Source organism: Lutra lutra, chromosome 1 (assembly GCF_902655055.1).
Source record: "Lutra lutra chromosome 1, mLutLut1.2, whole genome shotgun sequence".
In the NCBI taxonomy this organism is placed as follows: domain Eukaryota; kingdom Metazoa; phylum Chordata; class Mammalia; order Carnivora; family Mustelidae; genus Lutra; species Lutra lutra.
The window spans coordinates 76,427,039-76,439,279 of NC_062278.1; the positions used below are offsets into that span (position 1 = coordinate 76,427,039).

The window sequence follows — 12,241 nt, forward strand, 5'->3', positions numbered from 1 at the left end:
AGAGGATAGGACTCTGTGATGATTCTGACCAAGGGGATAGGATAAAAGTAGACCTGTCCCAGGCCTTAAGAGATGCAGCTTCCACTCCTCATCTCTTGGAGCCTTAAGCCATTGGGTAAAATCAGACTATGTTGCTATGGAGACTGAAGGGAGAACCTGAGATGACAGGGGGAAGACAGAGATCCCACTAAGCCCAGCCTTACAGCCCTTCCCATGAAGGCACTTAGCAGGTGAGCAGACCCTTCATGGACCTTATAGACCCATGCAATGCACACCTCAACTGTGTAAGACCAACCAACCCCAATCAACACTACCTGGGACAGAAGAATCACCCAGTTGATTCCTGACCTCCAAAATCATGATATATAATAAAATGATTACTGTTTCAAATACAAAAGTTTGAAGTCCTTTATGACACATTGACAGATAACTAGAACAACACTTACTGATGTTTTGGTTTCCTCACTTCTAAAGTAGAGACAACAATTACAATACCAACCTTATTGGATTAAATGAATGGTAATGTAAAGCCTTCAGACCAAGGCCTGGCACATAGCAAGGACTCTGTAAAAGTTGGCTCCTGTTAAGCTTGGGTGACAACTCTCGTCAGATTCTGAGACGGAGAAGTCTTAGGGGGACTCCGTGTCATCTAATTCTCCAGGCCTTTTGGACCTTTTATCGTCCAATCTCAACCAGGACAGTAGCCTCTTTTGGAGTTTTTAGAGTTTACTATTCCACCTAAGGTTAGCTATGGCCTTCCTTCATGTCAGCTATCTCCCATTCAACAGAGGCTGAGCTGGGTCCCAACCCGGCTCCCAGCTCACCACCTGCAGAGTACACCCAACTCCGCCAAATTACACTTCATCCCCTCTGCAACTTTCTCTTCTATTACACTTCCTTTCCCTCAAATGACCACTCACCTTCTCCCTGCTAACACAGATTCCTTCACAAACACTTGAGAAATGCAGAAGCTCCAAGTCTCCCCAGGATGTGGTGGGGGACCCTAGTCCTTCAGGATAAACTATTTTCTGGGCCCATTGAAAGTTCTGGAGAGACTGGATGCTGCATTTCCTAACTTTCCTTCAGTAATTATAAGTGCATTTGCCAATTGAAAGCCCTAAAAAGTTATGCCACTCAGAAATCTATTTAGCTCGGTATTATCTAGATTTGTGCAGACGTGTCTTGATTGTGAAACACTTTTCTGGTAAAGCGAGGCTTCTTGGAAGGAGCAACAGCTGAGATGAGTCCTGGAGGTGGAGAAGAGGGAAGCAGGTGAAGAGAGCAGAGAAGAAAGTAAGAAGACGGTCAACTTGACTTGGCAGGAAGGCAAATCAGAGAGGTTTGGGTTTAAGCTATGAAGGCCATGGGAAGCTTCTGAAAACTTCAGGCAAGAGCATATTCAATCAGATTTGCATTGATTCTTATTTTGTGACCTTTATTCATTCATCGGAGACCTCTAGAAAACAAAACATGTTGCATCATTACCTGTTATCTATATGCATGTTACAGAAGTTTCATAAAATAGACCTAATTCTTGTTACATGCAATGCCCACTATTATTTTCTATTACTTTTTCCTCCTCTTGGAAATACTTTTAAGAAGCTGTTCTAATAATCTAAGCAAGCAAAGATTGAGAACTAAATTTTATGACACCTGAATATGGGTGTCGAGACCCCTCATCTTCTCCCCGATGTGCTAGTTGAATAAATGAGAGTGATCTACTTTCAGAGAAATGGAAGAGCCTATTCCACTTCCGCTAAGAAGCAGTTAATTTTATAAACCCTATGCATGATTTCTATTGCGTCTTGTGGTAAGAGATTGTGATCCCATTGAGGGCAGAAAGTCAGTCCAATTTTTTTGGTTCATTAGGACAGCATTGGCATCTTGGTGGCACCTTCATCCTTTGTAGGGCAAAGAAGCTTAGCAGGCTGAGAAACAGTAGCAAACTTCACCTAGATAGTATGTGTGCCCCCACAGGTGATCAGAGTCCCCTGGAAAATACTCCTCTTCCTGTGCCCGTTGTCTCAGGAACAGACTGCCTGCATCACAGAAGGTGACGATCAGAATGGCCATCATGCTTGCCTTCTTCTTTTCTTTCTGTTAGGATCACTACTGTCTTTCTGTCCCTTCCAGAGCTGCTATCTGCTCTCACTGCTGAGGTCTTCTTACAGGACTGGATCCAAAATGGGGCTCAGTCTCAGCTTCCTTCTCTTTGCTGTATCTGAAAGAGAGGGCTCTAACATTTTCGGTTTAAGGGCTTCACTGCTAGCCAGAGAGCAAGCAACAAACCATCAAGCGTGGGAGTCACAAAAACGATTGCCAGAATCTCAACATTTTTTTTTCCTAGTGCCTAGAGCAGTCTGTTGATGACCCCCACCCCTTCCTGCCTCCCTTCCCTACTTCCACCCTTTCTCCAGATTATGTGTTCCACTTCCCGCTTGCAGGTCTAAAGGCACGATTAATAGTTGAACAATAAGTGACTTAGTCACCCTCCAGGTTTTGGATGGCCAGAGCATTCCAGAAGAGTGACTGTCAGTGTTTCCCCTTCTTCACACAGGAAATAAATGACCTCAGCCTTCTCCCTCACAGTTACTCATGTATCAAAACTTCTTAAAAATTCTGGAAGGACTCTTTGGGCTGAGACCTAGTTTGCAACCCGTTATGGTGCTCCCTTCAGGAAAATGGTGAGGAAGTTTGAAATAAGCCACCATGCCAGAGTACACTTGCTCCCTCTGTGGCAAAACCAACAGGAAAAGATGTTGGAGGCCATGATAAGGCTTGAGACAAGGACCAAACCAGGCCCTGACTTGTGTCTCCCTTTAAGTCCAAATACCTTAATAAAGGGTTACGGACAGAAAAGTTTGAGTAGCACTGAGAAAGGGTCTGTGCTATGTGTCGTGTGCTCACCGATGTGACTTCCCACACGCACTCCCTGGTTGATTGTATTAGTTGGTCCTTGTTGTTCCTGTACTTCCCATAATCCACTCCCTGGTTGATTATAACTTCTTGTATCAATAATAGCTAATGGCATGAGCCGTGACTACCTGGCATCACGAAATTTGTTTGTAGTTAATGTAAAATTTGTTATAGGAACTTGTGGTTACTCCTTCTATTGTGATCTGCCTTATAAATGCTTGTAAGATGTGGAATAAAATCAGCACTGTTGGACATCATCCTCAGTGTCCCTCCTGCCCCCATCTCTTTGTCTCTTAATTTCTTTTCACCATCCTTTTACCCTCACATTTTCATGAGCTGTGAGGAGCTGGCATTGTGGTTCCTGCAATGAAAATGGTAACCCGTGGTGCTTGGACCTACAACACTACTTTTGTTGTCACCATAGAGTCAGCCATCAGAGGAATGGCAGAGTTGAAAGACCAGTAGAAGGTCCACTATTTGAAACAATACTAGTCTACAATAAATGGGTTAACTTATGTAAGAAAATTACCTTGGCTTACTGTTAAGTTTATTAGATGTTCCAACATGCGTTTTATTAGTCTTGCTTTCTCAAAACTCTTAGAAATTAAAAATCCTTCTAATTTTGGGTTGCTTGGAGGACTCAGCCTACAAAAGGTCTGACTCTTTATGTTGCTCAGGTCCTGATCTCAGGGTCGTGGGATCAAGCCCGGCTGGGTATGGAGTCTGCTTAAGATTCTCCCTCCACTCCCCTTGGTCCCTCCCCGCCTTAAAAAAAATCCATCTCATTTTTATTGGAAAAAAAATTGTGGAAGGAAATTGAAGTGTGGTGCACAGTACCCTTTGCTTTCTCTTCTCTCTGATAGTGTAGGCTGGCAACCCCAGTTGCTATTCTGAAAAGTCTAGGACATCAGGGCTGTGCTGACCAGTGTTATTGAAATGACATGATGGGAAATTCTAGGGGCCAAAGGCCCTGGCAAAAGAAAGAAGTTGTCCAGATCCCAGTGGGGAGCTGTCTAGCTTCAAGGTGGCATCTATGATGATTAATTCAAGCCTTACATTTCTAGAACCTTATCTTCCTCTGTGGGATTATTCTCAAGGCTCCCTGTCAAAACTGGTGGTTTATAAGCAAAGCTCATTTGCACCTGCTTGGAGTGTCAGAAAGCGCCCAGCAGCAAGGTGATGACAGTCCTCACCCACTGATGGTGGGAATGCAGTTGGTTTGCCTTTTCTTCCTTCTGCTTGTCTTTATATCTGACTTTTTTACCTAAATAAATACTTACTGGTATTAAGGGGAAAAAAAATCAAAATTGTTGTTCAGAAGGAAGTATGTCCCACGGTTTTCCATAGACTTGCACATAGAGCCATTCTGTTGTTTATATTGAAAAGATCATCTTTTTTAAATTTCTAAACCTACGAGGGAGACCACACCCCGGTTTAGGCAACATGTTTTCTTGATTAATAATCTTAGCTCCTTGCTTTATTACACTGGAATGACCTTGCAAAATGTACTTCATCTGTCTGAACCCGAGTTATCTTCGCTTGTAGAGGGGCCTGACATCTTCCTCACAGGAGGCTGAGAAGCATTGAAAGTGTTCCTTGGTGCTTCGTGTATTATGTGTGCTCAAGAAACATTTGCTGTTTGTCTCCTCACCCCAACCCTGAGATCTCAGAAAGGATCTTTACAGAGCGACCAATACACAATTCAAAGAATCTTTAGAAGGAAACTCAGCTTCCATCCTGCCCAGCTTCTCCAGAGTCCTGACCACAGCCTCCCTTGCCAACAGCCCCTGAACCTCGGGGGAAGGCAGCCCCCTGCTCCACTGCCAGGGAGCTCCCACCATGATCACGATGTTACTTGCTTTTTATTTAGCTAAAATTCGGCCCTCTATAAAATTCTCCCTATTGTTCTTAAATCTAACCTCTAGACTCTCCATGAAGAGCTAGTAGGCTCCTTCTTCCACCCCACGGTCCGGCAGCTACCAGCACCAAACTTGTTCCTTGCATACTGTAGAGCTGGGTCTAGGCACCACCAAGGCCGCCTTTTTTTTTTTTTTTTTTAGGTTTTTTTTTTTTTTTTTGTAAATATTTTATTTATTTATTTGACAGAGAGAGAGAGATCGCATGTAGGCAGAGAGGCAGGCAGAGAGGCAGGGGGAAGCAGACTCCCCACAAAGCAGAGAGCCCGATGCGGGGCTTGATCCCAGGACCCCGAGATCATGACCTGAGCTGAAGACAGAGGCTTAACCCACTGAGCCACCCAGGCGCCCCGCCAAGGCCTTCTTAAGTGACACAAAGCAAATGAGTAACTGAACCAGGCCTCTGGCAACTGGCGAAATTTCCAGTATTTCTGAAAACCCCCGGTACTCACTGAGGGCTCTTCCAACTTCATCTGCTTGGCCTCCGCTTGATAGATTTATTGGTATCTTCCCTCTCCTCTCCCCAAACTCTTCTCCCTTTCCCTTCCCATTTGTGAAGACAGAGGATTTGGTTCCTGCGTGGAGGATGTGACTGAACAAGCTGATTGGGGAAACTGTTTTTGCTAATTCCATCACACCAGGTAACAAAGAAGATAAAATGCAATGAAGTGACAAGTACAGAAATAGAGCAGTCAGGCAATAAAATTAATAATCATTCTGGGGGCGCCTGGGTGGCTCAGTGGGTTAAGCCGCTGCCTTCGGCTCAGGTCATGATCTCAGGGTCCTGGGATCGAGTCCCACATCGGGCTCTCTGCTCAGCAGGAAGCCTGCTTCCCTCTCTCTCTCTCTCTCTGCCTTCCTCTCCGTCTACTTGTGATCTCTCTCTGTCAAATAAATAAATAAAATCTTTAAAAAAAAATAATCATTCTGGTTTGATCCTTTAAGAAGTCCCTATAGGGCTGAACTCAGTGATACCCAACGAGACCATCAAACTGTTACTTCTATATGGAGAGAAACAGAAGCTCTTTAGGATAATTCTTTTGCATTCCAGGCTTTTAGTAGAAAAGAAGAAGACACGCACTGTAGACCATTATGCACTCACCAGACATGATTTTAGGATGTAACTCAATTATCCAGTGATTATAAAGAGCCTGGGAGAAATATTTCTATATCTGGGCAGGGGCATTGTCAGATTAAAGGTGCAGAAGTTCAAAATGCTATTTGTCCCAGTCCTGTGTTCGATTGCAACAATGTGTGTCTTGCCTGTGCTGGTCGATTATTAACAGAGGTTATTGGTCTCCATGGCAAAATTATTGCTCTGACCTTAATCTCATTTATGGAGTACAAAAAAAAAAAAGACTTCGGGTCAGGGAGAATGTATAAATGTCCTTCACCATCAAGGTTCTGCCTCATTTGAGAAGCAGAAGCAACTCCAAGGACGTAGCTCACAGGCTGATTTGGTTCTCCACTCCAAAATACGGATTGAACTGGGGACAATTGCTAGGACGCTGTCGCCGATAACTTTGAAGAGACCCTGTGAAAGGGACAGTGAGGTGCCTTTGATCGAAGTCTTATATTATACTTCCCCCAACATGTGCACTGGAGGCTGCGCCAAGTGCCTGGGGGGCACCCTCATCCCCCTTGCCTTGTTTGGCTTTTTGGCTAACATCCTGTTATTTTTTCCTGGAGGAAATGTGATAGACAACAAAGACCACCTTTCTGACGAGGTCTGGTTTTTCGGAGGAATATTAGGAAGCGGGGTCTTGGTGAGTAGGGATGCTTTAAAATCCTGCCAAAGATTTTTGCGGAATCCTTTTAAAATTGGGTACTTTTCGAACAAGAAGATCTTTAGTTACTAACAAGAGCCCAAACATTGCATGCTGAAAAGTCAGTGCCTTATTATTTTTTTCCTTCTCCATTAGGTCCATCTCCCGAAATTTATTAAGTTATGAATTCCCAAGATTGGGCTGGCAGTTCTCAGGGATAAATTAAATCCCACCAACCAAACTGAGGGCTACATAGTTTCTATCTTCTAACAAGATAGTGCTGGGGAGGGTTGCCTGGGTGGCTCAGTGGGTTAAGCCTCTGCCTTCAGCTCAGGTCATGATCTCAGGGTCCTGGGATCCAGTCCCGCATTGCGCTCTCTGCTAGGCAGAGAGCCTGCTTCCTCCTCCGCACCGCCCCCTCCTTGCCCCTCTGCCTACTTGTGATCTCTCTCTGTCAAATAAATAAAATCTTTAAAAAAAAAAAAAAAAAGATAGTGCTGGGGGCAGTAGACACACACTTTCTGGGAAATTGAAGGACTGAAAACTACCAAGATAAGCCGGTGTTGGTGGATTTCTCTTCCACTCATCCACTAATGATCTACTTAACCCTCCTTTCCAGTAGAGTTTAGAGACTCACTTTTCAGAACAATTGAGGACATTTCTTTTTATTTCTTTTAAAGATTTTATTTATTTGACAGAGAGACAGACAGAGAGGGAACACAAGCAGGGGGAGTGGGAGAAGGAGAACCAAGCTTCCCCCCTCCCCCAGCAGGGAACCCAGGATCCTGGGATCATGACCTGAGCCAAAGGCAGAACTGAGCCACCCAGGTGCCCGGAGGAAAGTTTCTTACTGCTATCCTACTCCACCATGTAAATGGCAAATCAGGGCGTCAGATCTTGAAATCTGGCCTCACCGAAGCTGCAGTTAGGCCTTATGGACCCTAGATAGTCACACTTGACTACCCGGTGGAGCTCTGTAAGTTCATGCCCTTCAGCCTCCCCGTCCCACGGCTTGGACTGCTTGGACGTGAGGCCTCCGCAGCCAGGCAGGCACAGGCTCTCCCTCCCCCGGTCCGATCCCGACAGAGGTGCTTCTCTCTCCGGCAGATGATCTTCCCCGCGCTGGTGTTCTTGGGCCTGAAGAACAATGACTGCTGCGGGTGCTGTGGCAATGAGAGCTGTGGGAAGCGCTTCGCGGTAAGTTGCCAGGGGCAGCCGCCCGCGCGGGAATGACTCCAGGGTGCACCGCTCCTCGCTGGGCATCGTGGGTGTGGGGCCAAGTGAGCGGCCCCAGGCGGTCACCAGCTCCGGAGGGCACTGGGGCATGGAGAAATATGGACGTCTTGATGTGCAAAGTAACAGTAATAATAAAATGTAAACTACCATAGCCCTTATATTCACAGGGTATGAGCATCCTTTTAGCTTTTGCAAAGGGGCAGGGATGTCAGCACCAGAGAACTGGAGTCATGCTGTGTAAAGGACGCAGGCATGGAAGGCAGGGGTGAGGGCTGTAGCTCTCCCTCTGCCACTGAGAGGCCTCCAGACCCTGGGCAAGTCATTTCCCTTCTCCCGCCCTGAGTCGTCTCATATGTAAAGGGAGTGGGGCAGCATGACAGATGATAACAGCCCCTCCTCAAAAGCCCCCTAAATTCCCCATCTACCCCATGGCCAGTTTCACTGTCTCAGTGCCCAGATTTTGCCTCAGGACTTCTGTTTCTTGTTTCATGCCTCTTTCAGGAGGTCAGCTAGAGAGATTTGGCCTCACTGTCCCAGCCTGGGAAGTGGGGTCAGGTCCCATTTCTGCACCTGGGTAAGTCACTGTACTGCCCTCTGCCTCCCTTTTACTGGTCTATAAAACAAGGACGTTGAACTAGATCAGAAGTTCCCAAATACAGGACAAGCTCTGCTGGCACACAGGTGTGCTGTACCTTTCAATAACATAGAAAGTCATTCTCTTGTCAATTCTCCTTCAATCCTTTTGATTTGAGCAAGAGAAACTCAAATTTTGCTGGAAATAAGCTATCCCAAACCCCTCATAATTTCCCTTTCTAACAAAGGAAGAACACGTTTCAGGCTCCCAGAACAGAAGCAACATCAACTAAAAATGCAGTAATACTGTATTATCTTTGTTAATGATTCTAGCGCACCACTCATAGTGGGGATATAAGTTAATAGGGAGGTGACTTAAAGAAAGATATTAAGAATTTGGGTACACTGTATGGCAAAAATGAAGAAGGATGAACTGGAATTACTGGCTGGCTAATGAATAAGGCTGGTTCTTGCTCTAACTCCCCAAGGCTCAATTGTTTATCTAGGAGATTTGGAACCCCAATAATGAGTTATACAAAATTGCCTTAACTTCTAAAGGGAAAGGTGTAGTCATCTGTTCCAAAGTAGAATCATTTCTAACATTTCTTTCCCATTAGTATTTGCTCATTTGTTCAATCAAAAAATATTTGTTTGATCAAAAAATATTGATTGAGCACGTACGACGGGCTGAAGCTAGTGTACTGGGCATACAATTACAGTTTTTTATGTGCAAAGATCATTCAAAGAGAATGTTCTTACATTTTTTTAAAGATTTTATTTATTTATTTGACAGAGATCACAAGTAGGCAGAGAGGCAGGCAGAGAGAGAGAGAGGAGGAAGCAGGCTCCCTGCCAAGCAGAGAGCCCAATGCGGGACTCAATCCCAGGACCCCGAGATCATGACCTGACCCGAAGGCAGAGGCTTAACCCACTGAGCCACCCAGGCGCCCTGTTCTTACATTTTTAACACCATCATGTGTCCCGAGTAAGCATGGATCATTTTTTAGCATTGATTATTATAACATTTAAAAGCAGAGATGTAAAAATTAATCACAATTTATTTGATATAGTTATGTAATGTGTTTTATATATGATATTTTTTTTAAAGATTTTATTTATTTATTTGACAGAGAGAAATCACAAGTAGGCAGAGAGGCAGGCAGAGAGAGAGGAGGAAGCAGGCTCCCCGCTGAGCAGAAAGCCCGATGTGGGGCTCGAACCCAGGACCTGGGATCATGACCTGAGCCGAAGGCAGCGGCTTAACCCACTGAGCCACCCAGGCGCCCCTATATGATATTTTTATATAATTAATTATAAAGGAAAGGAAGACATCTATAACTCACTTGCCCTTTGAAATATAATCCTGTTACCCTCCTTTTGGAGAATAAGTTGAAGATGAGAATTTTTTTTTTTTAAGATTTTATTTATTTATTCAACAGACAGAGGTCACAAGTAGTCAGAGAGGCAGACAGAGAGAGGGGAGGAGGAAGCAGGTTCCCCACAGAGCAGAGAACCCGATGTGGGGCTTGATCCCAGGACCCTGGGATCATGACCTGAGCTGAAGGCAGAGGCTTAACCACTGAGCCACCCAGGCACCCCTGAAGATGAGAATTTGAAATTAAAAAAAAAAAAAAAAATTGGCAATTAAGGAATTGGATGAAAAGGAAAAAATGCCATTGTTTAGAAATCTAACAGCTCAGGGGCACCTGGGTGGCTCAGTTGGTTCACTGTTTGCCTTTAGCTCAGGTCATGATTCCAGGGTCCTGGGATCGAGCCTCATGTTGGGTTCCCTGCTCTGCGGGGAGCCTGTTTCTCCCTCTCCCTCTGCTGTTCCCTCACCCTTGTGCTTTCTCGCTCTCTCTCTCTCTGTGCTGAGTAGAAGGCTCAGAATTAAAACAAGGGGTTTTGTTTGTTTATTTTTGTTTTTAGGTTTATACAGAACTATAAGGAAAAGGGAAATAATATTCAAAGTATTGTACATAGTTTGTTTTTTAATTAGATTTATGTGAAGTTCCAAAGAAAAGCAGAAAAGTCATGTTTTTACAAGCTGAGTTAATCAAATCTGAAACATGTGGTCTGCCCAGTTCAAGTTGTCTGTCTGGGCTCCCTAACACCCCATGGAAGAGGTGCCCTTGGCTTGGGTTGATGATGAACCCTCCAAACCCTTGGTTGATCACCCACAGGGCAGTGCCCATCAAAGGACCCACTCTGCCAGACCATAAAACAAGGCAGCCAGCCACAGCCACCTGGGACCAAAGACGGGTCACCCACTAGGTGGCCTGCAGAAGTTCTTGGTTTTGGGTTTGGTTCCTACTCAGCTGCCAACTTTTAAAAATGGATAAATTTGGGGCGCTTGGGTGGCTCAGTCATTAAGTATCTGCCTTCAGCTCAGGTCATGATCCCAGGGTCCTGGGATGGAGCCCACATCAGGCTCCCTGCTCAGTGGGAAGCCTGCTTCTCCCTCTCCCACTCTCCCTGCTTGTGTTCCCCCTCTGGCTGTGTCTCTCTCTGTCAAATAAATAAATAAAACCTTAAAAAAAAAAAAAAGGAGAATTTTACAGAAGTATTTAGATATTCTACTTCTTTTTCAAAAAATTCAAAATTGACCTGGGCCTGCATTTTGACATAGCGATGGCCTGCGGTAGACACAGCTGAGCGCTTTGTTTCGGGTCTCTGCCCTCCCACTCAGGGCCGCTGAGCTCATGCCTCTGCTGAAGAGCTCTGTTTCCTTAACGTCCTGAGGCTCTGGAGCACTAAGCAATAATCATTTTTAAAGAAAGGAATCTACATTTTGTCAGACCAAAAAGAAAAAGCTGCAGCATATTTTGCTCAGTACTCTAATGCTGAAGATTCGGATTATTTTTCCAAAGGATGGTGGCATTCCCCTCCAGGTGTTTGAGGACAATGGGGCTTCTGTGGAACACTGTTTGGAAAATCCATCTGGGTACAAAGTCCTTTGAGGCAGACACACACTAGGCCAAGGGCTGTGGGACTATCCCTGTTCCTGTCTCCACAGCCTTGCTCTCGTTTGGTTCCTGGCCTCTCTCTCTCTCTCCCCTCCCTTCTTTGCTACACGTCTCTCGGGAATACTTTACAGAAGTCAGTTGCAACATTCTCTTCCCTTTCCCTGGGTTTATGTAAAACCAGGGCATAATAATCGATAAATAGTAGAAGCAGGATATGGTGATTGCAGAGATAAAGCAAGACAATGAGCTGGAAAAAATCTCAAGGTCACTGAACCAGTATCTCATAGTCAAACAGAAGATGGAGGCCACTCTCCTCTGAGGCAGAGCAAGCCAGAAGTCCAGCCTCAAGGTCTGCACTGTTTTAAATAAATTAAGCTACATGAGGGCTCTGGGGTGGCTCAGTCCGTTAAGCATCTGCCTTCAGCTCAGGTCATGATCCCGGAGTCCTGGGATCAAGTCCTGCTTCTGGCTCCCTGCTCAGTGGGGAGTCTGCTTCTCCCTTTCCCTCTGCCCCTCCCCCCTGCTCATGCTAGCTCATGCTCTCTCTTTCAAATAAAGAGATAAAATATTTTTTAAAAAATTAAGCTACATGAGAGCCCAGAAAGGGGACAGAAACTGTGAGATGAGGTTGACCTCCAAAATGGGCTTTGAAAACCCACACCTGTGTTTGTTTCTGGGTCTCATCCTCTTCCTCCCCTACAAGAGGTTTTCAGTGGCCTCCTGGAAGTTTATCTTTGGGGGGGGGGTCAAGGTCTCTGGGCTCCTGATCTTTAAAAACAAAAACAAAGCTATCCGGAGTCCATAGAACAGCTAATTAATTTTAGCCACTCATTCATTTTAAGTCTGTTCTTTATTAAGAGCCTTTTGA

General features: G+C 45.0%; 1 protein-coding gene across 1 annotated transcript in view; it reads left to right on the forward strand.

The window, feature by feature from the left end:
• The first annotated feature begins 6,232 nt into the window (after window positions 1-6,232).
• TM4SF4 (transmembrane 4 L six family member 4) overlaps window positions 6,233-12,241 on the forward strand; it is a 28,153-nt gene continuing 22,144 nt past the window's right edge. Inside the window, exons 1-2 of the mRNA XM_047727570.1 lie at window positions 6,233-6,598; window positions 7,706-7,795. Coding sequence (XP_047583526.1) covers window positions 6,425-6,598; window positions 7,706-7,795 — 264 coding nt within the window. The 5' untranslated portion in view covers window positions 6,233-6,424. The remainder of the gene's footprint in view (window positions 6,599-7,705; window positions 7,796-12,241) is intronic.